We start from the raw sequence: 21,211 nt of genomic DNA, 5'->3' as shown, positions 1-21,211 counted from the left end.
AGATGGTAATTGTCTTTCTCTGATTGACTTATTTCACTTAGCATAATACCTTCTAGTTCCATCCATGTCATTGCAAATGGCAAGATCTCATTCTTTTTTTTTTTTTTTAAGATTTTATGTATGTATTTGATAGACAGAGATCACAAATAGGCAGAGAGGCAGGCAGAGAGAGGGGGGGAAGCAGGCTTCCCACCGAGCAGAGAGCCTGATGCTGGGCTCGATCCCAGGACCCTGGGATCACGACCAGAGCCGAAGGCAGAGGCTTTAACCGACTGAGCCACCCAGGCGCCCTGATCTCATTCTTTTTCATGACTGCATAATAGTCCTGTGTATATATGTGTGTGTGCGTGCGTGCGTGTGTGTGTGTGTGTATACCACATCTTCTTTATACATTTTTTGGTTGATGGACATCTGGGCTCTTTCCATAGTTTGGCTACTGTGGACATTGCTGCTATAAACATTGGGGTGCACATGTCCCTTTGGGTCACTACCTTTGTATCTTTGGAGAAAATACCCAGTAGTGCAATGGCTGGGTCATAGCATAGCTCTATTTTCAACTTTTTTGAGGAACCTCCATACGGTTGTCCAGAGTGGCTGCACCAGCTTGCATTCCCACCAACAGTGTAGGAGGGTTCCCCTTTCTCCGCATCCTCATCAACATTTGTCGCTTCCTGACTTGCCAATTTTAACCATTCTAACTGATGTGAGGTGGTATCTTATTGTGGTTTTGATTTGTATCTCCCTGATGCTGAGTGATGTGGAGCATTTTTTCATGTGTCTGTTGGCCATTTAGATGTCTTCTTTGGAGAAATGTCTGTTCAGGGCATCTGCCCATATCTTGACTGGATTATTTGTTCTTTGGGTGTTGAGTTTGATTAAGTCTTTTATAGATTTTGGATGCTAGCCCTTTATCTGTTAAGATATTTGCAAATATCTTCTCCCATTCTGTCAGTTGTCTTTTGGTTTCCCCCACTGTTTCCTTTATTGTGCAAAAGCTTTTTATCTTGATGAAGTCCCCTTGTTCGTTTTTTCCTTTGTTTCCCTTGCCTTTAGAGAAGTGTCTAGCAAGAAGTTGCTGTGGCCGAGGCCAAAGAGGTTGCTGCCTGTGTTCTTCTCTGGGATTTTTTTTTTTTTTAAGATTTTATTTATTTATTTGACAGATAGAGATCACAAGTAGGCAGAGCAGCAGGCAGAGAGAGAGGGGGAAGCAGGCTCCCCGCTGAGCAGAGAGCCAGATGTGGGACTCGATCCCAGGACCCTGAGATCATGACCTGAGAAAAGGCAGAGGCTTAACCCACTGAGCCACCCAGGCGCCCTCTCCTCTAGGATTTTGATGGATTACTGTCTCACATTTAGGTCTTTCAGGCATTTTGAGTTTATTTTTGTGTGTGGTATAAGGCAATGGTCCAGTTTCATTCTTCTGCGTGTGACTATCCAGTCTTCACATGGGTCTGTTCTTGCGGAGTGATACACGTCTCTCTCTTTAGAATTCACCGAGCCCTGGTTGTACCCATAGTGGGGGTTATAGTCAGTGGTCATGAAAGGCAGTGAGAACCAGGAAAGACCCTGAAGCCAAAGCTCTAGGAGGAAAATGGCAGGGACCTCACTGAGCTTACCCCAGCTTTCTTTTTTTCTTCCTCTTTTCTCTCATCCTCGGGGTCACCCTTAGCAGGGCCAAGCCATTGGCCACCAGGACAGTAGATGGGTTGGTGGCCTGAGGTTTGGAGCAAGCAATTGTCCAGAAGTCCTTGAAGGCTGGTGGCAAGACAACCCAAGGAACAGCAGCACACTGTCTCACCCTCTTCCTTCCTGATCCTGAAGCTTGGGGACTGAAGGGGAAAAGTGGCCTCCACCTGACTAGTGGTGCACGCAGAGCTAAGTGTCCTGGGCTAGATGAGGGTCCCATCTGTTACAGGTGGAGTCTTTGCCTGGAGATGGGCTTTCTCATGAGGGCTTCAGGCTGCTAGTGGGAAGGAACCAGAGTTGTAGCTTCTGGAACTCGGGGGGGGGGGTTCCGGGAGTCACCCTGTCTCTGCAGTGATGCCTACAGATGGCTTTTTAAAGGCCACGGGCACAAAATGCCAAGGTTAAGTAATCTTTCTTAAGATTCTTCCTCTTTACTTTCTCTTTCAAAATGTAAATACCCCTAAAAGAGTAAAACATTTATAAATTCACACTTCAAGTGCCCCTGGGAGCAAGAGGAGATGAAGAGCCTTTCTGGAGCCAGCAAGGGCCATCCAGGCACAGAGAACATCTGCAGAGTGGCTCATGCATTTGCAGGGAAAGCTCTCTGGATTCGGGCAATAACCCCATGAGGCTGCTAGGATGAGTATTATTGTTTCCTCCTTTCACAGAGAAGAAAACCGAGGCTTGGAAAAGCGACTTGAGCGAGTGCTCCAGATACCGTGCTCCTGCCGCTGGGAGGCCCCTGCAATTTCTTCCCACCGGTCCCATCGGCCCGCAGAGCTGTGGCACAAATGCTCTCGGCCAGGCCTGGCATGCTTTGAAATGGGCCCCCTCTCCCTGAGGGCCAGCCCTCCCGGTCTCAGAGATCACTGCCTTCCCTGTAGCCAGCCTCCGTGTCAGGGCCTGTGCGAGAGGCTGGAGGACAGGGAAGAGGCAGGCCGTTCTCCATGCTGTGGGTCTGTGGGACCCGGCGCCTCATCTTGAGGTCAGATGACAGAGCACATGCCCACAGCGTGACTCACGGTACTTCTGTCTGCAAGAGGCCAGTCAAATTATATGTTATTAATAAAGCCTCCATGGCTGTCAAAGCCACTGGGGGCGGGGAGGGGAACAGCTTGCTCTGAGCCTTGTCCAGTAACTGTAGCCGGAGGCCTGTTTCACATGGCTAGGGAAGTGGAATGAACCCAGAAGACCCCCAGGTCTGAAATGTCACCCTGAGACCCCACTCATAGCGTTGCTCTATCTCCCTCCCCTCTCCACATCCCGTTCTACTCCCCTGTCAGAGCTTCTCTTAAAATGAGAACGTCCCTCTATTGTCTGGAAATGCCCTTCTCTTCCCAGACTTTTTTTTTTTTTTAAGATTTTATTATTTTTTATTTTTTTTTAAAAAAGCTTTTATTTATTTCTTTGTCAGAGAGAGAGAGAGTGCAAGCAGGGACAGCAGCAGGCAGAAGGAGAAGCTGGAGAAGCAGACTCCCTCACAGAGCAGGGAGCCCGACGTTGGGCTCGATCCCAGGACCCTGGGATCATGACTGGAGGCAAAGGAGGCGCTTAACTGACTGAGCCAGGTGCCCCTAAAGATTTTATTTACTGAGAGACAGAGAGATCGAGAGAACAAGTAGGGGGAGGGGCAGAGGGAGAAGCAGTTTCCCCAAGGAGCAGGGAGCCCGACGCAGGACTTGATCCCTGGACTTGATCCCAGGACCCTGGGATGGTGACTTGAGCTGAAGGCAGACGCTTAACCAAATGAGCCACCCAGGAGCCGGGATCCACAGGGAGCAGGATGAGGGTGGGAACTTCCTGGGCTGTCCCCCTGAGTTGTGCTTGCCCTCCGTGGCCCACCCCTTCCCAGACTTATTTAAGAGTCAAATGTCACCTCCTCTTCCAGAATCAGTAACTTCCTCTCCCAGCCTTTCCAAAGGCTTCCTTCCATCAGCCTCTGAAGTACCATCATTTGGGCTACTTGGAGGGAAGCTACGGTCTGGACCCTGCTCGCCTTTCTTTCTTTCTTTCTTTTTTCTTTTTTAAAGATTTTATTTATTTATTTGTCAGAGAGAGTGAGCCCAGACGGACAGAGTGGCAGGCAGAGGCAGAGGGAGAACAGGCTCCCTGCCGGGCAAGGAGCCCAATGTGGGACTGGATCCCAGGACGCTGGGATCACGACTTGAGCGGAAGGCAGCCGCTTAGCCAACTGAGCCACCCAGGCGTCTTTCTACCAGTAGCTCAGTAGCTCAGTAGGAGCTCCGTGAATGAACACGCCTTCAAGTGTAAATGAAATATCAACTCTGTCTTCAGTCTGGATGGGGAGTAGAGATCACAAAGCCCTCTTCCCAGCCCTGCCCTGAGGAGCTTCTCTACAGCTTCCCCACTGCACACCTCTGCTCAGTGCACACTACACACCTGTGTCTGCATGTGGGGCATGCCCTGGTTGTGGGCGGTGGTGGCTGTTCCACGGGTGACGTGGGCCCTGGGTGTGCCCTGTGTGGAAGCAGAGGGATGAGGGTGAGGGCTCTGGGGACCAGGAAGCCCCAGGGCTAGGCCGTGACTGGGTGCTAGACAAGAAGAGCAGGTTGGGGTGGGAGCTCTCCCTCAGCCCCCATTTTTGCTCCTTTCTTGGTCAAAGTGACCAGAAGCCACACACAGAGGTTTGGGGGTCTGAAGAGCGCCAGGTATGGAGGGAGGACCCACCAAGGCCTTGACTCAGATCTCTGCTAGGACGTAGGCTGAGGGGGTGAAGAGGCACCGCGGGAAGAATGTCCTGGGGACCAGTAGGTGGCTCAGGAGGGGCAGGGTGGGGGTGCCAAGGTAGGAGGACCCAGGCAGGGACTTCTAGTTCCCGCCCTGCCACTTCCTCATTAGGTCAACCCCAGGCACTTCAGGTCAACCTGGGCACGTCCGGTCACCCCTGTGCGCCGCAGCTCCTCCATCTGCACAATGGGCCGAGCAGCGAGCCCTGCCCGGGAAGGGAGGTAACCGGCTGGCCCTGGAGCGGGGTCACCCGCGGAGGGCGCTGGGCGCGGCGGGACCCGCCTGGATCGAGGGCTGCGGCCACGGAGGGCGGGCGCGACTCGCGACGGCCCGTGAAATCCCCGCCCCGGTCTCCGAGCCCTGCCTCCGCGGGTCGCCAGCGCCCTGGCTGTCCTCTCCGCTGCCCGCTGCCCGCGGCCGGCGCCGGCTGCCAGGACGTGCCGGGCTCCGCGCAGGCGGGCGGGGCTGGCGGGACGCGCGGCGCCGGGGCCTCTGGGAGGAAGCTAGAGACGCCGGCAGCGGCGGAGGAAGGCCCAACCGGCTCCGCCGCCCCTGGTCCCCGACCGGGCCGCAGCTCTGGGCGCGCGTGCTGCGGGGAGTTCGCCCCCGGACCCGGAGGACCAAACGGGTGCGCTGAGCGGTGGGCATGCCGGCCGCCTCCCTCCTTGGGCTCTGAAGCCAGCGGGAACGGGGAGAGCTGTTTGGGACCCAGTCTGTGCGCGCGTGGAGGGGGGAGGGGAGCTCTGGACCCCTGGGAGCACAGCCCCTGCACCCTTCCTGCGGCGCCCCCTCCTTTCCTCTCTGGCCCGCTGAGCTCTGGTGACTTTGGAAATTGCCTTCACCACCGCCCCACCGCCCGGGGAGTCCCATCTCTTTTTTCTTTCTTTCTTTCTTTTTTTTTTTTTTAAAGATTTTATTTATTTATTTGACAGACAGAGATCACAAGTAGGCAGAGAGAGAGAGAGAGAGAGAGAGAGAGGAGGAAGCGGGCTCCCCACCAAGCAGAGAGCCCTTTGTGGGCCTTGATCCCAGGAGACTGGGATCATGACCCCAGCCAAAGGCAGAGGCTTTAACCCAGTGAGCCACCCAGGCGCCCCGCGGTGAGTCCCATCTTGAGGCAGTGGCCAGGGAGCCGGTCTGATCCCACTGAGCTGGTTTTCCCAGCTTCCCAGGGCCCTCTCTTCACCTTTCTCCAGCCCCAGCCCCTCCACTGGTTGGTCCTGCTGGCGGGTGGGCTCAAGGCAGCCGATTTTCCCTAGGGCCTGTCCTGCTCTTGAGGATAGCAGCACTCCAATGTAAGGGGCATCAGGAGAGACTTCCTGGGAGAGGGGGCCTTTGAGCAGGGTCTTAAAAGATTGTGTAGCGTTCTGATTGGGGAGTAAGGCCGTTCCAAGTCCAAGTGTATAAACGAAGTCAGAAAAGTGTAAGCATGAATTTGGGGAGACTGGCAAATGAGGTACAGGTTGGGGGCAAATTCCAAAAAATAGCTTGTGTGGGCAGGGAGGGGGTTTGGACGCTATAGGTAACCTAGGATTTTAGGGAGGTGATGGGTGGTGGGAGTGAGGGATTGCGATGAGGTGGGGCGAGGAGACTGCAGGCAGAGGCTGGGAAGGAGACAGAGGGTCCCTAGAAGTCCACAGAGGGCCTAAGGTAGCACAGGAAGGGCATAGGGACCATGCAATAGGACCAGGCTGGCAAAGCACTGGGAGAAGGGATCAGTTGGACTGTTGCAGCTGCATGAAGGAGGGGAGAAAGGGTTTGAAGACCAAGAGCTCAGGTTCCTAGTATAAATGTGTGATTGGGAAGACCGGCAGTAAAGGAACAAAAAGGGGAAGCTGGTGAAGAATGTCTGTGCGGAGCTTAAAGCATGGGCAGGATAGCCACATGGAGATGTCAAGTAGGAAGTTCATTCTTTCATTTATTTATTATTTATGCCAACCTCAAAGGCAGCTGGCATAAAAGTCACAGAGAAGATAAGATGATAAAATCATTAAAACTCAGCTAACAGGACCTGATAGCTGGGGGGGAAAAACACAGAGGAGAATGGATTATTGTTACTTGAAAATGTAGGTTCAGGAAAGCCGTTGAAAATGAACACAGGACTCATCTGAGCTTGCTGGCCGCCAAGCAAAAAAAAGGGACACCTAAATAAAGCAGCAGGGCACCGGGGCTGGGACTCAGGAGCAAGGCAGCTGTGGAAGCTCAGCGGGAGACGCAGAGGTGGTAGGAAATAAAATGGCATCCGGCAAGTGGTGGATATAGGAGAGGGAGTCAGTCCGAAGGCCAGCCAGGTCAGGGCACTAGCATTGCTGACATTTAAGAAAGGGCCGATGCTCCCTGAGGAGGAAGACCTTTCTGCGGCCTCACAGGGAGGTAGGGGTGGGAAGGTGTGTGTGTGTGTGTGTGTGTGTGTGTGTATGGTCCCTTCACACAAGTCTTCTTGCAGAGGAACAGGACAGAAGGTGGCGTGCTAATTGCCCTGAGCTCTGACCTTCTTCTGTACCATGAGGTGGGGTCGCCATTTGCCCAGGGCCTCGTGGGGCTCTGGTCTGGGAGGAGCACTCCAGTCTGCAGGTGAGCTGGAAGCAGGGCTTTCTGTTTCTGCCTCTCCTTTCAGAGTCCAGATGGTGTCTCCAAGAGAGCAGGGATCCAGACACCAGGTGTTGTGGCCCTAGCTCTGCGATTCACATGCTGTTGGCCTTGGGCAAGTCACCTCACCTGCCTGAGGTTCCCTTTTTCTCATCCTAAACTAAGGGAGTCAAGCTAGATGATCTTTGAGGGTCCCTGTAGCTACATGAAGTCTAGGATCACTTGTCTGATCTCATTTTGCATTCGGCAAATATTTATTAATGCGTGCTATGTGCAGACCTTGTGCTAACTTCTAAGTATGGCATTATAAGCAAAAACAGATGTGGTCCCTGCTCTCGTGGGGCGAATGTTAATCAAATAATCACACGAGATATAAAGTTACATAGTAACTGCTACAAAGGGGCAGTACATGATGCGATGAGAACAAGTGACGGGAGATTTGATGGAGATATGAAGTCTGTGTGTCAGTGGGGAAATGTGGGTGGGATCTCAATGTTCTTTCTTTCTTTCCCTTTCTCTGTATAGATGAACGAATCCCTTTCCTGATCCACTGGAGTTGGCCCTTTAAAGGGAAGCTGCCCCTTGGGCTCCCTAGGTGAGGCCTCGGGACACATCTGGGCACAGCACAGTAGTCTGGGAAGGGTCAGGACTTGGAAAGAACTTGACTCCCACCCCCCAGGGTGAGGTTGGTTTTCTGGGAGTGAGGAGGGTACAGGGTCAGCTGCAAGGCCTCAGAGGAAGTTGGGTCACTTTATCTACAGTGTAAGTGACAGTGGGCAGCCAGAGGGAGGATCTGTGGGGGAAGTGGGTGGAGCCTGGCAGTGGCCAGCCTGAGTTGCAGGGGGCGAGACCTCCGTCCCCGGGAAGAGTATGAGAGTCAGACAAGGCTCTCAACTTGGGTGTCCAGAGTCAGGCCTAGATCTCGGAAAGCGAGAAGTCCGGCAATTCAGATGGGCCTGGGCTCTGAGCCTGTCCAGAGGCTGAGCCCAGGAGCCAAGCCCCAGCTCATTCCTTCTTCTTGCTCTCAGGGCCTTTGCACGTCACCATGGAAGTTCAGCAGGCAGTGGTCCTACGTCCAGAAGCCGTGGAAAGTTGTTCCAGGGCATCTCTGCATCGGGTAAAGGGACTGACTGCTCAGTCGGCCTGAGGGGAGGGGCTGGCTGGGATCCCAGGGGCAGGGGATGGGGAGGTGGGGAGTTGGGTCTGGAGGGAGAAGAAGGCAGGAAGAAGGGGGCAGAGAGGATCCATTGCCATCATCCGTCAGTGGGCAAACCCTCCCCTGTCGCCCCATTGTCCACCCACCCATGTCTCCCTTCCCGCAACACTTGTACAGTGCACACCCACGCGCTTGCCATGCACAAAGCACTGGGAGGGGCACATCGTCCCGACTCCCAACAAACTGGGTCTCACAGGCAAGTGGAGATTGCACACAGACAACCACACAACCGCTCAACCCAGGTTTGGTGTTACTGGTCTCTTGGCTTGCCCCTTTCTGCCATGGGGGGTTCCAAACTTCCCGGGAGAGTCCTATATACACAGCCCCATCCTAGGTCTCTGTGTCCTGGTGCTGCGCGTCTTACTCTGTGGCCTGACCAGCCCTAAGCTCCTGTACCTTCCTGCCCCTTTCCTTGACCCATTCCCCTTGCCTCCCATCCAGAAGCCGTCGAGCGCCACCGCTGGAATCTGGCTGAGTGGTTCAGCCGGCTGCCCAGAGAAGAGCGCCAGTTTGGCCCGACCTTTGCACTGGACACGGTCCACGTAGACCCTGTGATCCGCGAGAGCACCCCAGATGAGCTGCTTCGCCCGCCAGCACAGCTGGCCCTGGAGCACCAACACCCCACCGCTGGGCTCCCCCCACTGGCCCTGTCCCAGCTCTTTGACCCCGATGCCTGTGGGCGCCGGGTGCAGACAGTGGTGCTGTACGGGACAGTGGGCACGGGGAAGAGCACGCTGGTGCGCAAGATGGTCTTGGACTGGTGTTACGGGCGCTTGCCGGCCTTCGAGCTGCTTGTCCCCTTCTCCTGCGAGGACCTGTCCTCCCTGGGCTCGGCCCCAGCCTCCTTGTGCCAACTTGTGGCTCAGCGCTACACGTCCCTGAAGGAGATCCTGCCTCTGATGGCAGCTGCTGGGTCCCGCCTGCTTTTTGTCCTGCACGGCCTGGAGCGGCTCAACCTCGACTTCCGGTTAGCGGGGACAGGGCTTTGCAGCGACCCCGAGAAGCCAGAGGCGCCAGCTGCCATCGTTGTCAACCTGCTGCGCAAATACATGCTGCCCGAGGTGAGTGTCCTCCCCACCCACCCTGCCACCACTGCCCCTGACTTGTCCCCTAAGGACTTTGGTGTCCCCAGCCCACGTGTTTACTGGTGTGGGAGCACCAGCTCTCTACCAGTTCAGACCTGCCTGACCACATCCCAGCTGTGTGTCTTTGAGCAAGTCCCTAACTTCCCTGAACTTGTTTCCTTCCCTCCTAGAGCTGTCCCGATCAGATTAGATCCCGGGTCCCAGCTGGGTCTCAGTCATAGAATTACGATGCTCACCCTTATCCTCGGACGCTCGGTCTGTGGGGACTTTCCGAGGAGTGAGGCAGTCAGGACATGGAGGTCCTTCCTAACCCTCAACCGTGCGTTCCCCAGGCCAGCATTCTGGTGACTACCCGGCCCTCTGCCGTCGGCCGAATCCCCAGCAAATACGTGGGCCGCTATGGCGAGATCTGTGGCTTCTCGGACACCAACCTGCAGAAGCTCTACTTCCAGCTCCGCCTCAACCAGCCGGACTGTGAGACAGGCGCCGGGGGCGCGGGGATCTCGGCCACGCTGGCTCAGCGGGACAGCCTGGTGGAGATGCTGTCCCGCAACCTGGAGGGGCACCACCAGATTGCCGCTGCCTGCTTCCTGCCCTCCTACTGCTGGCTGGTGTGTGCCACCTTGCACTTCCTGCACGCCCCCACGCCGCCCGGGCAGACCCTCACCAGCATTTACACCAGCTTCCTGCGTCTCAACTTCAGCGGGGAGACGCTGGACAGCACTGATCCCTCCAACCTGTCCCTCATGGCCTACGCCGCCCGGACCATGGGCAAGTTGGCCTACGAGGGTGTGTCCTCCCGCAAGACCTACTTCTCCGAAGACGACGTCCGCGGCTGCCTGGAAGCCGGCCTCAAGACGGAGGAAGAGTTCCAGCTGCTGCATGTCTTCCGCCGGGATGCCCTGCGGTTTTTCCTGGCTCCGTGTGTGGAGCCAGGGCACCGGGGCACCTTTGTGTTCACCGTGCCCGCCATGCAGGAGTACCTGGCCGCCCTCTACATTGTGCTGGGCTTGCGGAAGACGACCTTGCAGCGGGTGGGCAAGGAGGTGGCCGAGCTCGTGGGCCGTGTCGGGGAGGACGTCAGTCTGGTCCTGGGCATCATGGCCAAGCTTCTGCCCCTGCGAGCCCTGCCTCTGCTCTTCAACCTGCTCAAGGTAACAGCCCGAGCGCGCCAGGCTGTCTGCGCCCCTGTATCCCCCCTTCACCCCTTGCTCCCCTCCCAGGAGACCACTGCGACTTCCTGCATAGCCTCTTCTTTTTTTTTTTTTTTTTAAAGATTTTATTTATTTATTTGACAGAGAGAGACCACAAGTAGATGGAGAGGCAGGCAGAGAGAGAGAGAGAGGGAAGCAGGCCCCTGCTGAGCAGAGAGCCTGATGCGGGACTCGATCCCAGGACCCCGAGATCATGACCTGAGCCGAAGGCAGCGGCTTAACCCACTGAGCCACCCAGGCGCCCTGCATAGCCTCTTCTTTTTTTTTTTTTTTAAAGATTTTATTTATTTATTTGACAGAGAGAGATCACAAGTAGACAGAGAGGCAGGCAGAGAGAGAGAGAGGGAAGCAGGCTCGCTGCTGAGCAGAGAGCCCGATGCGGGACTTGATCCCAGGACCCTGAGATCATGACCCGAGCCGAAGGCAGTGGCTTAACCCACTGAGCCACCCAGGCGCCCCGCATAGCCTCTTCTTGACCCTGGTTTCAGATTTGGGCAATCTGGCTTTTCATGGGGTTGACACACAAGGGAGGGAGAGAGAGAAACCACAGGCCGAGCAGGACTTGGCTTGGAGGATGCGAGGGTGCAAGGCCTTTCCTCACAGTCCTGTGACCCTAATGACGATTGTCTTTTTGTGCTTCTCTTCCTCGTCTTTGTCGGCGGGAGGCAGGAGTCGCTACAGTCCGAGGTCTGTGCTCTGCTTTGTGGACCCCAGAAACTCCGCTGTATCTGTTCCCCCAGAGGTGGTTGGACTCTGGGAATGATGACTCATCCTAACAAGATCACCAGAGACAAGTTTATAAAGCAGATGCCATTTTATTCACTTATACCGGGAGGATAAATGGCATTGGTAATTGGCTTAGGATAGTGCAGGCCTGCTCCAGGATCCCAATTACGAGGCCGGGGACTGTGTTCTGAACAGGGAGGATGTGCTAGGGTTTTGAGGGGAGGAAGGAGGCACCCTCTGGTAATGTCTCTCAGTGGCTCATAAATGAAATATTATTATGATTCCTTTTTAGATAAAGATACTGAGGCTCACAGGGGCTAAGGAATTTGTCCAAGGTCACTCAGATCGCAGAAGAGCTAGGCTCTGAGTCCAGATCCTAGTTTTGTGATTCTGAACCCTGTGCTCTCTCAGCTAAACCTGCTGATATATTATGGATATTGCTGTTCAGCTTCTGTGCCTTGCTAGGTAACCCGGTCCTCTCTAGGAATGTTTCGGTAGCTCGTCTTGAGGCAGCAGAGCCCTGGTCAGCGCTGGCAAAATTTTAACAAGTTTTCCTTTTTTATAGGCAACAAAGCATAAGGATTAGGATCAGGGATTTGGTAATCCAGCCCTGTGGGTTCAAATGCAGGCTCTGCCGCTTCCTAGCTATGTGATCTTGAACAAGTTACTTAACCTCTCTGTGCCTCCAAGTCCTTATCTGTTAAATGGGGATAATACAATGTATATCATGGGCCCAATATGAGGATTAAATGTGTTCATCATCAGGACTCGGCACATAGGAAGTTTCTATTTCAGTGTTTGTTAAACCTCAAAAACAGGCTCAGGTGGCCTACCCCTTCTGCGACCATTGCCTCGAGGGGTGGGGGGGGGCATGGCCATTCATTGCTCAGCATGGCCATGGCTCAGGCCAGCCCAGCCCTGTGAGGACAGGCTTGCATGCTCTGGATCACGGTGAGAGGCTGTGGTCTCCTGACAGGGTTCACCCTATGGTTAGCACCACAGCTCCGGGCCCTCTGGGAGGGAGCACTGCCTAGCAGAGGACTAGTCCCGTCTGTTTCTTTAGCCCTAGTGACTCCGCTTCACCACGTGACGTTTCCTCATCTTGTCACCAGGTGACTGTTGAGAGAGAAGCACTTGAATCTCCATGGCAGGAACCTCACCTGTGAAATGTGAAAAACAAAACAAAACAAAAAACAAAACCAAAACCAGTCAGTCATTAGAGAAGAGGCCGCAAAATAGCCTCGTGGCTCCTTGCCAGAGGTCTGGGCCCCTTCTTGCTTTTCAGCCCCAACCCAAGACCGGGAGCCGATGTCCCAAACCCAGACATTAATTTCTCCAACACGTATTTGAGCCCTTGCTGTGTGCCAGGCACTGTGTTAGAGTCTGAGGAAGAAACAGTGAAGAGAACCCCAGGTTTCTGCCCTTTCTGGTCCTCCAGGAAGAACACAAACAGGTCACCATAACCATGTCATCTAAAGGTGTGCTAAGGGCCTGGAGAGCAAAGTGCTAGTGTTGTGAAGGTGTGTAAGTGGGGGAGCTGGATTGGTGGTGGGGGGGATGGGGAAAACCTCTCTACAGGAAGGGCGTTTACTCTGATTCCTGGAGGACTGATTGATCCCCTACTACTGGGAGAAGAATGGGGAGGACATCACCCCAGGAAGAGTACAGCTTTGAAGGAAGAGAACTGTGGTACTGTCCAAAAAAAAAAAAAATCCTAATAATGAGAAAAGCTGAAAGCCCAGAAGCAGAGTGCGTGAGTGTGAGAGGTCTGTAGAAGGAGACAGTGGGGCTGGCAGGGGCCAGATCCTGCAGGGCCTGGAAGGAGCAGGAGCGAAGCCAGTCATCGTTGCTGGGATGACCGAGGGGGTATGGAGGGTGTACGTGTCTTCACAGCATCTAGCCTGGTACGGAACAAAAGGCATGGCAGATGCTAGTGCCTTCCTACCACTGGGCTTGCAGATGTCTGGGGCATTTGGGGAAAAAGAATTTCCTAAGGGCCTGAGGGTATGACGAGGGTATGACGCAAGTGTTGAGAGGGGAGTCTGGAAAGGTCAAATTGGGGCCAAATCATGACCCATTTTCTATTCCACATGGGCAGTGGGGAGCCACAGCAGATGCTACGGGGGTGGGGGGGGTAATGTGATCAGACAAACGGTGCTGCCGGTTTGAGAGGGATGGCGAGGCCGGAGCAGGGAGGGAGAGCGGCCCCTTGGGCTGAGCTTCGAAGGCTGAGCGGGAGGCGGGAGGCTACAGCACCTTCCCTGCGTGCCCTCCCAGGTGGTGCCGCGAGTGTTTGGGCGCGTGCTTGGTAAGAGCCGCGAGGCGGTGGCCCAGGCCATGGTGCTGGAGATGTTCCGAGAGGAGGATTACTACAACGATGACGTCCTGGACCAGATGGGTGCCAGTATCCTGGGCGTGGAGGGCCCGCGGCGGCACCCGGACGAGCCTCCCGAGGACGAGGTCTTCGAGCTCTTCCCCATGTTCATGGGGGGGCTCCTCTCTGCACAAAACCGGGCCGTGCTGGCTCAGCTCGGCTGCCCCATCAAGACCCTGGATGCCCTGGAGAACGCCCAGGCCATCAAGAAGAAGCTGGGTAAGCTGGGCCGGCAGGTGCTGCCCCCGTCTGAGCTCCTTGACCACCTCTTCTTCCACTACGAGTTCCAGAATCAGCGCTTCTCCGCCGAGGTGCTCAGCTCCCTGCGCCAGCTCAACCTGGCGGGGGTGCGCATGACGCCCGTCAAGTGCACGGTGGTGGCGGCCGTCCTGGGCAGCGGGAGGCATGCGCTGGACGAGGTGAACTTGGCCTCCTGTCAGCTGGACCCTGCTGGGCTGCACACACTCATGCCTGTCTTCCTGCGTGCTCGGAAGCTGGGGTGAGGACCCCTGGAGACTCGTGGGGATTGGGGGTGAAGGGTCTGGAAGAGAAGGTGCTAGGGAGGCCAGAGGTGGGGAGGAAGGAGCAGAGGGTGGGATGAAGAAGTCTGGTATGTGTGGAGGTGATGAGCAGTGGGAGGGAGGACACCGTGGGTGGGCGGGCTCCATGCTGAGCTCCTTTCCTTGCTTCTCCCCTCCCCTCCGGCCACCTCCTGTTCCAGCTTGCAGCTCAACAGCCTGGGCCCCGAAGCCTGCAGTGTCCTCCGGGACCTGCTGCTGCATGACCAGTGCCAAATTACCACCCTGCGGTAAGTGTTTCGGGAGCAGAGCTGGAGGGAAGTTCTCCCCATTCTGGTGGCAGGCTGAGGTCAAGGGTGAGCTCATGCCTGGTGCTGGCCCACCCATGCTGTGGTAGAGGGGCTGGGAGCCTAGACCCTGGCCTGCCCCCTCTCCCTAGGTCCAGTGCGAGCAGCAGGGTAGACGAACAATGCTTCCAGGAATGGCGGGGGGGCGGGATAATACTCAGGCTGGTTGCCTGGTTACAGTGCCACTGATGCCCTCCCAGAATGTTCCCTGTTGCCTCGCAAGGATGACCCTAATGCTGGGTGCTCAGTAGGTGCTTCCAAAGTGCTGGCTGATTTACTAGGAGCCCAGAAGCCTGGTTGGAGGAAGGGGAGGTGAATGAGAAGGGGGAGGGCCCTGGGGCAGGGACCTCTGCATGGGAGGTAAGAAAAGGAGAAAGAGGAGGAATAGTAATGATGAAGAGTGGGGAGTCAAGGGAGGAGGGGAAGCTGGCTCCCACCCTGCTCTCCCTCCCCTGCAGTGTGCCATACCCCCTGCTTCTTCCTTCCCTTCCCCCATCCCCCACATTTCTTTGTGTCTGGGCTCCCCTCCACCCCAGGCTGTGTGTCCTTTGGGTCCAAGTCCCGAGGCAAGTCCCTGCCACAGGCCCTCATCATCTCCTCGGGGTGCATGTGGCTATAGGCTGTCCAACAACCCGCTGACGGTGGCTGGTGTGGCCCAGCTGGTGGAGGGGCTGGCGGGGAACAGCTCGCTGACGCACCTGTCCCTGTTGCACACGGGCCTCGGGGACGAGGGCCTGCAGCTGCTGGCCACCCAGCTGGACCGGAATCGACAGCTACAGGAGCTGAACGTGGCCTACAACGGTGCTGGCGACACGGCGGCCCTGGCCCTGGCGCAAGCCGCCTGGGACCACCCTTCCTTGGAGTTGCTGCAGTAAGTCTGACCCCCACCCTCCGCCAGCCAGGAGCTCCTGGTCTCCACTGATTTTTTCCTGTGGTAGGGCCTGCCCTCTCTCCTTGCCTTCTCACGGATCTTTGTGGACTGGTTTCTGAACCAACCTGCCCCTCTATGATTGGCCCCTCCCCTGCCCTGGTCCCCTACTACTGTTTCTCTTAGGATCCTGGTGGCTCCGTCTTACTGTCCCTGGTCCTACTGAATTCAGGTGTCATCCCTGCCTCCTGTTGGCCACCACCCCCATCTTTGGCTCACCGCAGACACCTGCCCTGTTACGTTCCATAGCCAGGGGATGAGTTAGGAGAATTCTTTCTCTGCTCCGCCCCGCCCGGCACCCTCTGTCCTCTGTCTCAGAACTCTGCTGAGCGGTGTCTTCTCTTCTCTCTCTTCCAGCCTCTACTTCAATGAGCTGAGCTCAGAGGGCCGCCAGGCCCTGCGGGACTTGGGTGGCACTGCTAAAGGGGGTGCTCGGGTCGTGGTGTCGCTGACAGAGGGGACAGCGGTGTCCGAATACTGGTCGGTGATCCTTAGTGAAATCCAGCGGAACCTCAACAGCTGGGATCGGGGCCGTGTCCGCCGCCACCTTGACCTTCTGCTTCGTGATCTGGAAGACAGCCGAGGGGCCACCCTTAACCCTTGGCGCAAGGCCCAGCTGCTGCGAGTGGAGGGTGAGGTCAGGGTCCTGCTGGAGCAGCTGGAAGGCTCTGGAACCTGGAGCAGGGGCAGCAGTCACCAAGCGGTGTGACCCCTGGCCCCAAGATCCTTCCCTCTGTGGCCTCCTGGTTTGCATTACTACTTGCAGAAAGACTCCTTTGGGGCTGGAGGTAAAGGGAGGAGCACACCTGTGGCAGTTGCTCTCCTAGGGCAAGTCCATCCGTGGCTTCCAGGTCTGGAATTTCCAGGGTTATGGAACAGGCCTCTCCATTCAAGAAGAAGACTGAGAAAGATTTCAAGCCGGCAGTTGTCCTGGGGCAACTACCAACCTTGCCTCTCTGCTCTTGGGAGCCCCTGACTGTGCCACCAGGGGGCGCACTTCTTAAGTCGCCTTTGCCAAAGGTGCAGCCTTCCAGCTGTCCGAGGACCTGCTCTTTCTGCCTTGTTGCTTGTCCAGGACGCCCAAGATGCCCCCTGCCACTTTCCAGTCGTGTTGGTGCCTTCTCCCCTTCACACCTCCTTCCTCACCACCCTACCTACCTGTGCTCAGGTGCTCCAAGGGCCCTGTGCAGTGCCTTGCTTCCATTAAAAAGCTGTGTCTTCCACCGACTGTGGCCTCCTCCTTGCCTGGTGCTTTCAGGAAGGGGTACTGTGTTTGGTCGTTCTGGTAAACTACTGACCACATTCTGTTACAGGTGGTTCTCGGGCACTAGGTTCAGAGGCAGTGAGGGCTGAAGCGGGGGGTGGGGGGCATGAACAAGATCCTGGGGGGTGGGGAAGGCCATGCTGAGCCTTAGGACCCCTATCACCTTTTCCAACATACTTATCCCAGGCTCGGAATTACAGTGACCAGCAAGCTCTCTGCCTTTGTCTGCCCAGAGCAGAAGCTGGGACAGCAGCAGAGTCTCCGGAGGAAGTCTAGGGCCCAGGAATGGGGGCAGGAGGAACACACATACTTCCCCAGAGGATAAGACTGTCCTCCCGTTAACCATTACCCTGCTGCTTCTAAGGCAGTGTCTTTAAGGAGGCGGGACGTGGCAGGGTTGGTGGGAGGGTCAGCTGGTTTTGATGAACCTTGTCCCTACCCTGAGCTCTGGGTCGCTGGTCCAACTATGGAGGCAGCTACAGGTAGGAGGCCAGGAGAAATCCTCCGGTGGGGGCTTTAGGGCAGTGAGAGAGGTAGAGGCTTCGGGGACCAGAGTGTACTTGATGTTGTGACTTGGAGACCTAAGGTAAATAGACCCAAGTTAGGAGAGAAGAGGTGAGTGGAGAGGTCTGCCTTCCTGGTCCACGCCCTGTCCTGCTATGTTCAGATTTCTGTGCCAGGGACTAGGAGGAGAAGGGAAGGGAGAGGGAGGGAAGATTTTTCTGGAGCAGAATGGAGGGGGCAAGCCCTGAGTGTGGGGGTTCCCCTGAGTCGCTTTAGTTAATGACCCTGGAAGAGGAGTCCGGGTAGGGAGAGAATGCAGCCCTCCTCCCCTCATCCCTTCTTTGCACAGCAGGTCTTTGGGACACAGCCTCGTTAACTCGGTAAGTGCCGTGCGGTGCTGGGAAGGGTTGGGGCCGTGCGGTGCTGGGAAGGGTTGGGGCCGGGAGCAGAGGGACTCCAAGGTGGGGAGGCTCTTCAGCTGCCATTCGCCCCTCAAGTAGAGGCTGGGACCAGAGTCCAGATGTCATCAGCTCGCTCCTACCTGCATCCCTCGCCCCCTTGCAGGAAGTTTGAGTTTAACCCAAAGTGGGGCATTGATAATCCTGTCCTCTCTCTGGCTGAAGACTTCGACCCCTCCGGTAACCCCCTTGCCCTGGGCAACCCTTCCCTTTCCCCAGAGATACCCAGCTCCTCACGGCCTTCCATCTCCTTGGCAACCACTCCACTCTGCCTCCCTCTGATAACAGCCTTGGTGGGGAGTGACTGTGTGGAGGGAGGAGGGGGTTGGCTGCTTTCTTCTGCCCAAACCGCTCTGCCCACAGGGTATTTAGCCGCACTGTCCAACACCTAACTGGGTAGAAGCCTACCCAGTGCCCTATCACAAGGGCAGTGTGAGCCAGGTCAAGGTGACCTGTACTTGGGCCGTATCCCCTCCCCCCTCCCCGCCCCCACCAGATCGCCAGTGCCTGCTGCGGCCTCGATTCTGTCTGCTGAGCAAAGAGGAAGGCGGGAGTTTTGGCTTCCACCTGCAGGAGCTGGGCAGGGCTGGGCCTGTGGTGTGCAGGGTGGACCCAGGCACCTCTGCCCAGTACCAGGGCCTTCGGGAAGGGGACCGGATCCTGAGGGTGAATGACCGAGTCGTGGAATGTGAAGACTACGCTGTGGTGAGGTTGGGCCGGGGGGACTCCCTGTGGAATCGAAGGACGCTCCGCAGCACCTCGGGGAGAGAGGAGCCAGGGGGCCCCCTCCCTGGTTATAGGCGGGCAGTACCCAAGCCTCTGTCTCCCCCGCCTCCCGGGATCGGGGCCGTTCAGGTGGGGATGGTTGAGTGAAGGTGTCCACACAGCTGGGTCGGGGGAAGTAAAATGAAGGCTCTGGGGAGGGGGCGTTGGCAGGAGGGGCGGGCCCCACCTCATGCCACGCCCCCTTGGTTTAGGTGGTTTGCTGCATCCGGGCCAGCGGGCCCCGCGTACTGCTGACGGTCTTGGCGCAGCACGTGCATGACGTAGCTCGAGCTCAGCAGGGGGACAGCGCCCACCTCTGTCCTCCTCTCGGCCCTGGGGTCCGGCCCCGACTGTGCCACGTAGTGAAAGACGAGGGTGGTTTTGGCTTCAGTGTCTCCTACAGTGAGCTTAGGGGCTCGGGAGGGAGGTCAGGAGGGGGAACTCAGCCCTGTTCTGGGCAGACAGCAGACCGAACCTTGCTTTTTTTTTTTGGCTTGCAGGCCATCAGGGTCCTTTCTGGCTGGTGCTGAGTACTGGAGGGGCAGCCGAGCGGGCAGGGGTGCCCCCTGGGGCCCGGCTGCTGGAAGTGAACGGGGTCAGCGTGGAGAAGTTCACTTATCACCAGCTCAGCAGGAAGGTATGGCTGTTTCCCGTTCATCCTCACCCACCTGGGCCGCAGGGCCTTGCCTCAGGCAGCGGATTCCTCCCCCTGCACCTCATCTGAACTTGACCTTCTACCTCCTGCCATCCTTCCCTTGACAGTTGGTCCTAGGCTCTGCTCTCCCCCACCTTGCTGCCTCCCTCCTGGGGCTGTGAGGAGTGCCTGCCTCTGCCCTCCCCACCCAGGTGCTTGATGCTGATGCCCCACTGGGTCCCCACAGCTTTGGCAGAGTGGAGACCAAGTGACCCTGCTGGTGGCAGGGCCAGAGGTGGAGGAACAGTGTCGCCAGCTGGGAATGCCCCTGGCTGCACCCCTGGCAGAGGGCTGGGCACTGCCCACCAGGCCTCGCTGTCTGCACCTAAAGAAAGGGCCCCAGGGCTTTGGCTTCCTGCTTCGTGAGGAGAAAGGTCTTGATGGTCGCTCCGGTGAGTGGGAGCCCCAGAGATGGGTCGGGAAGGTGTGGCTCGGGGGTGGGCATGCACCTGGTGCACAGAAAACCCCAGCCCTGAGCCTCAGCGCTCCTCCTCCTGTGTACCCCCTGGCTCTGTTCCTCTGTGTGCCCACAGTGGCCTGGGCTGGTGCTGGGGTTGGGGGAGGAACAATGAGGATGTTTATGTCCCAGGACAGTTCCTGTGGGAGGTGGACCCAGGACTGCCAGCTGAGAAAGCCGGGATGCAGGCTGGGGACCGGCTGGTGGCTGTGGCTGGGGAAAGTGTGGAGGGGCTGGGCCATGAGGAGACGGTGGCCAGGATCCGGGCGCAGGGCTCCTGTGTCTCCCTCACTGTTGTCGACCCTAAAGCTGACCGCTTCTTCAGCATGGTGCGAGTGCGGGGCAGGGGCTGGAGTGTGGGCAGGAATGGAGCAGGGCTCAGGCAGAGGGAGAGGCTATAGGTCTGTCCGCCTCCTTCCAGGTTCGCTTGTCCCCACTTCTCTTCTTGGAGAGCACAGAGGCTCCTGCCTCCCCGCAGGAAACCTGCTCGGCCTCTCTGGTTGAAACCAAGGACCTACCAGTTGAAGATACAGCCGTGCCTCTTGTCCCAGACGGCTCCCGCCAGTGCTCCTTATACCCTGCGCCCGGCGGTGGCTATGGCTTCCGACTTAGCTGTGTGGCCAGTGAGCCTCGAATCTTCATCTCCCAGGTGACTTATGCCCCATGGACCTTGGATCTTTCCAATCATTTGCCTCCTGATGAGCCTTCATCTGCTTGCCTCCCGAGGTCTTAGAACAATCCAGCAACTTTTCCGTGGTATCCCATGTTCTGTGACCTCTCTCTTTGCCACCAGGTGACCCTAGGAGGCTCAGCTGCCCAGGCAGGGCTGCAAATGGGAGACGTGATTCTGGAGGTGAACGGGTGTCCCATGGGTGGAGAGGATGACCTGGAGAAGCTTCAGCAGCTGGCTGTAGCTGAGCCACCGCTCCACCTGAAGCTGGCAGCGAGGTCTTGCCAGGGCTCAGAAGCCCGCAATCCCCCTGGGTTTGGAGAGGTAAGGTAGAAGAGACGGATGGACTGCAGGCAGCCAGAGAAGGATAGAGGGAGTCAGAGAAGGGAACCACAGGGTGAAGCAGTGTGGCACATGCAGGTTGGGATGTTAGGCCATGATAGGTGGGGACAGAAGGACCCATGGAACTCGCTGCCATTCCTGGGCATCGCAGGGCAGGTGGGCGCAGGGAAAATGTTTACTCTTCTCACCCTTGAATGACCTTCTCTCTCCTCTCTCTGCTCAGGACTGGGTTCCAGTGTCAGAGCCGTTATCGTCCTCTCCTGCTTGGCACAGACCTGCTCAGTGGCCTTCCTGTCTTCATCCTCCTGCTTGTGATGGTAGGAGCTGAGAAGCTCTCTTTAAGCCAGAAGTGACAGCTCTGGGCACCTCCAATCACCGGATTGCCCTGGGTCTCCCTCCCTTCCCTTGGGCCCACCTCCCAGAAGAAGGTGTGGCCAGAGGCCTTAGCCAGCCCCACTAGGTGGCGGTCTGCCCTCTGGTTGCACAGGAAGTCCTATGGGAGCTTTGGGAGTTGTGTCCCGCAGATGAAGTGCTGCCTGAAACAAGGGGTGGGATTTATAATAAATTCTACTCTTTCCCGGCACAGAGCTCCTAAAGCCCTTGGAATTTCCCAAGGAGTAAGAGTG

General features: G+C 56.9%; 2 protein-coding genes across 9 annotated transcripts; both read left to right on the top strand.

Moving 5' to 3' along the window:
- The first annotated feature begins 4,555 nt into the window (after positions 1 to 4,555).
- On the top strand, positions 4,556 to 16,655 carry NLRX1 (NLR family member X1). 4 transcript variants are annotated; one of them, XM_046016845.1, is made up of 10 exons: positions 4,556 to 4,655; positions 6,881 to 7,008; positions 7,549 to 7,618; positions 8,052 to 8,140; positions 8,681 to 9,300; positions 9,657 to 10,478; positions 13,542 to 14,137; positions 14,360 to 14,446; positions 15,123 to 15,374; positions 15,789 to 16,655. In XM_046016845.1, the coding sequence occupies exons 2-10, from the start codon at positions 6,939 to 6,941 to the stop codon at positions 16,138 to 16,140; spliced, it is 2,958 nt and encodes a 985-aa protein (XP_045872801.1). In that variant the 5' UTR covers positions 4,556 to 4,655; positions 6,881 to 6,938; the 3' UTR covers positions 16,141 to 16,655. The 4 variants fall into 4 exon arrangements, with proteins under 4 accessions (XP_045872801.1, XP_045872802.1, XP_045872798.1 ...); XM_046016842.1 differs by having other exon boundaries at positions 4,572 to 5,062; XM_046016843.1 differs by having other exon boundaries at positions 4,572 to 5,074.
- Positions 16,656 to 17,121: 466 nt separating this feature from the next.
- On the top strand, positions 17,122 to 21,168 carry PDZD3 (PDZ domain containing 3). 5 transcript variants are annotated; one of them, XM_046016635.1, is made up of 11 exons: positions 17,122 to 17,177; positions 17,552 to 17,579; positions 17,764 to 17,837; positions 18,154 to 18,362; positions 18,635 to 18,824; positions 18,923 to 19,059; positions 19,304 to 19,508; positions 19,706 to 19,902; positions 19,995 to 20,222; positions 20,367 to 20,567; positions 20,809 to 21,168. In XM_046016635.1, the coding sequence occupies exons 1-11, from the start codon at positions 17,162 to 17,164 to the stop codon at positions 20,911 to 20,913; spliced, it is 1,590 nt and encodes a 529-aa protein (XP_045872591.1). In that variant the 5' UTR covers positions 17,122 to 17,161; the 3' UTR covers positions 20,914 to 21,168. The 5 variants fall into 5 exon arrangements, with proteins under 5 accessions (XP_045872591.1, XP_045872593.1, XP_045872590.1 ...); XM_046016637.1 differs by having other exon boundaries at positions 17,127 to 17,177; positions 17,700 to 17,837; XM_046016634.1 differs by having other exon boundaries at positions 17,135 to 17,177; positions 17,549 to 17,579.
- The last annotated feature ends 43 nt before the right edge of the window (positions 21,169 to 21,211 follow it).

Source organism: Meles meles, chromosome 8, assembly GCF_922984935.1.
Source record: "Meles meles chromosome 8, mMelMel3.1 paternal haplotype, whole genome shotgun sequence".
Taxonomy (NCBI): domain Eukaryota; kingdom Metazoa; phylum Chordata; class Mammalia; order Carnivora; family Mustelidae; genus Meles; species Meles meles.
Note: the sequence above shows the minus strand (reverse complement) of the source record. Positions and strands in the feature narration are given on the sequence as shown.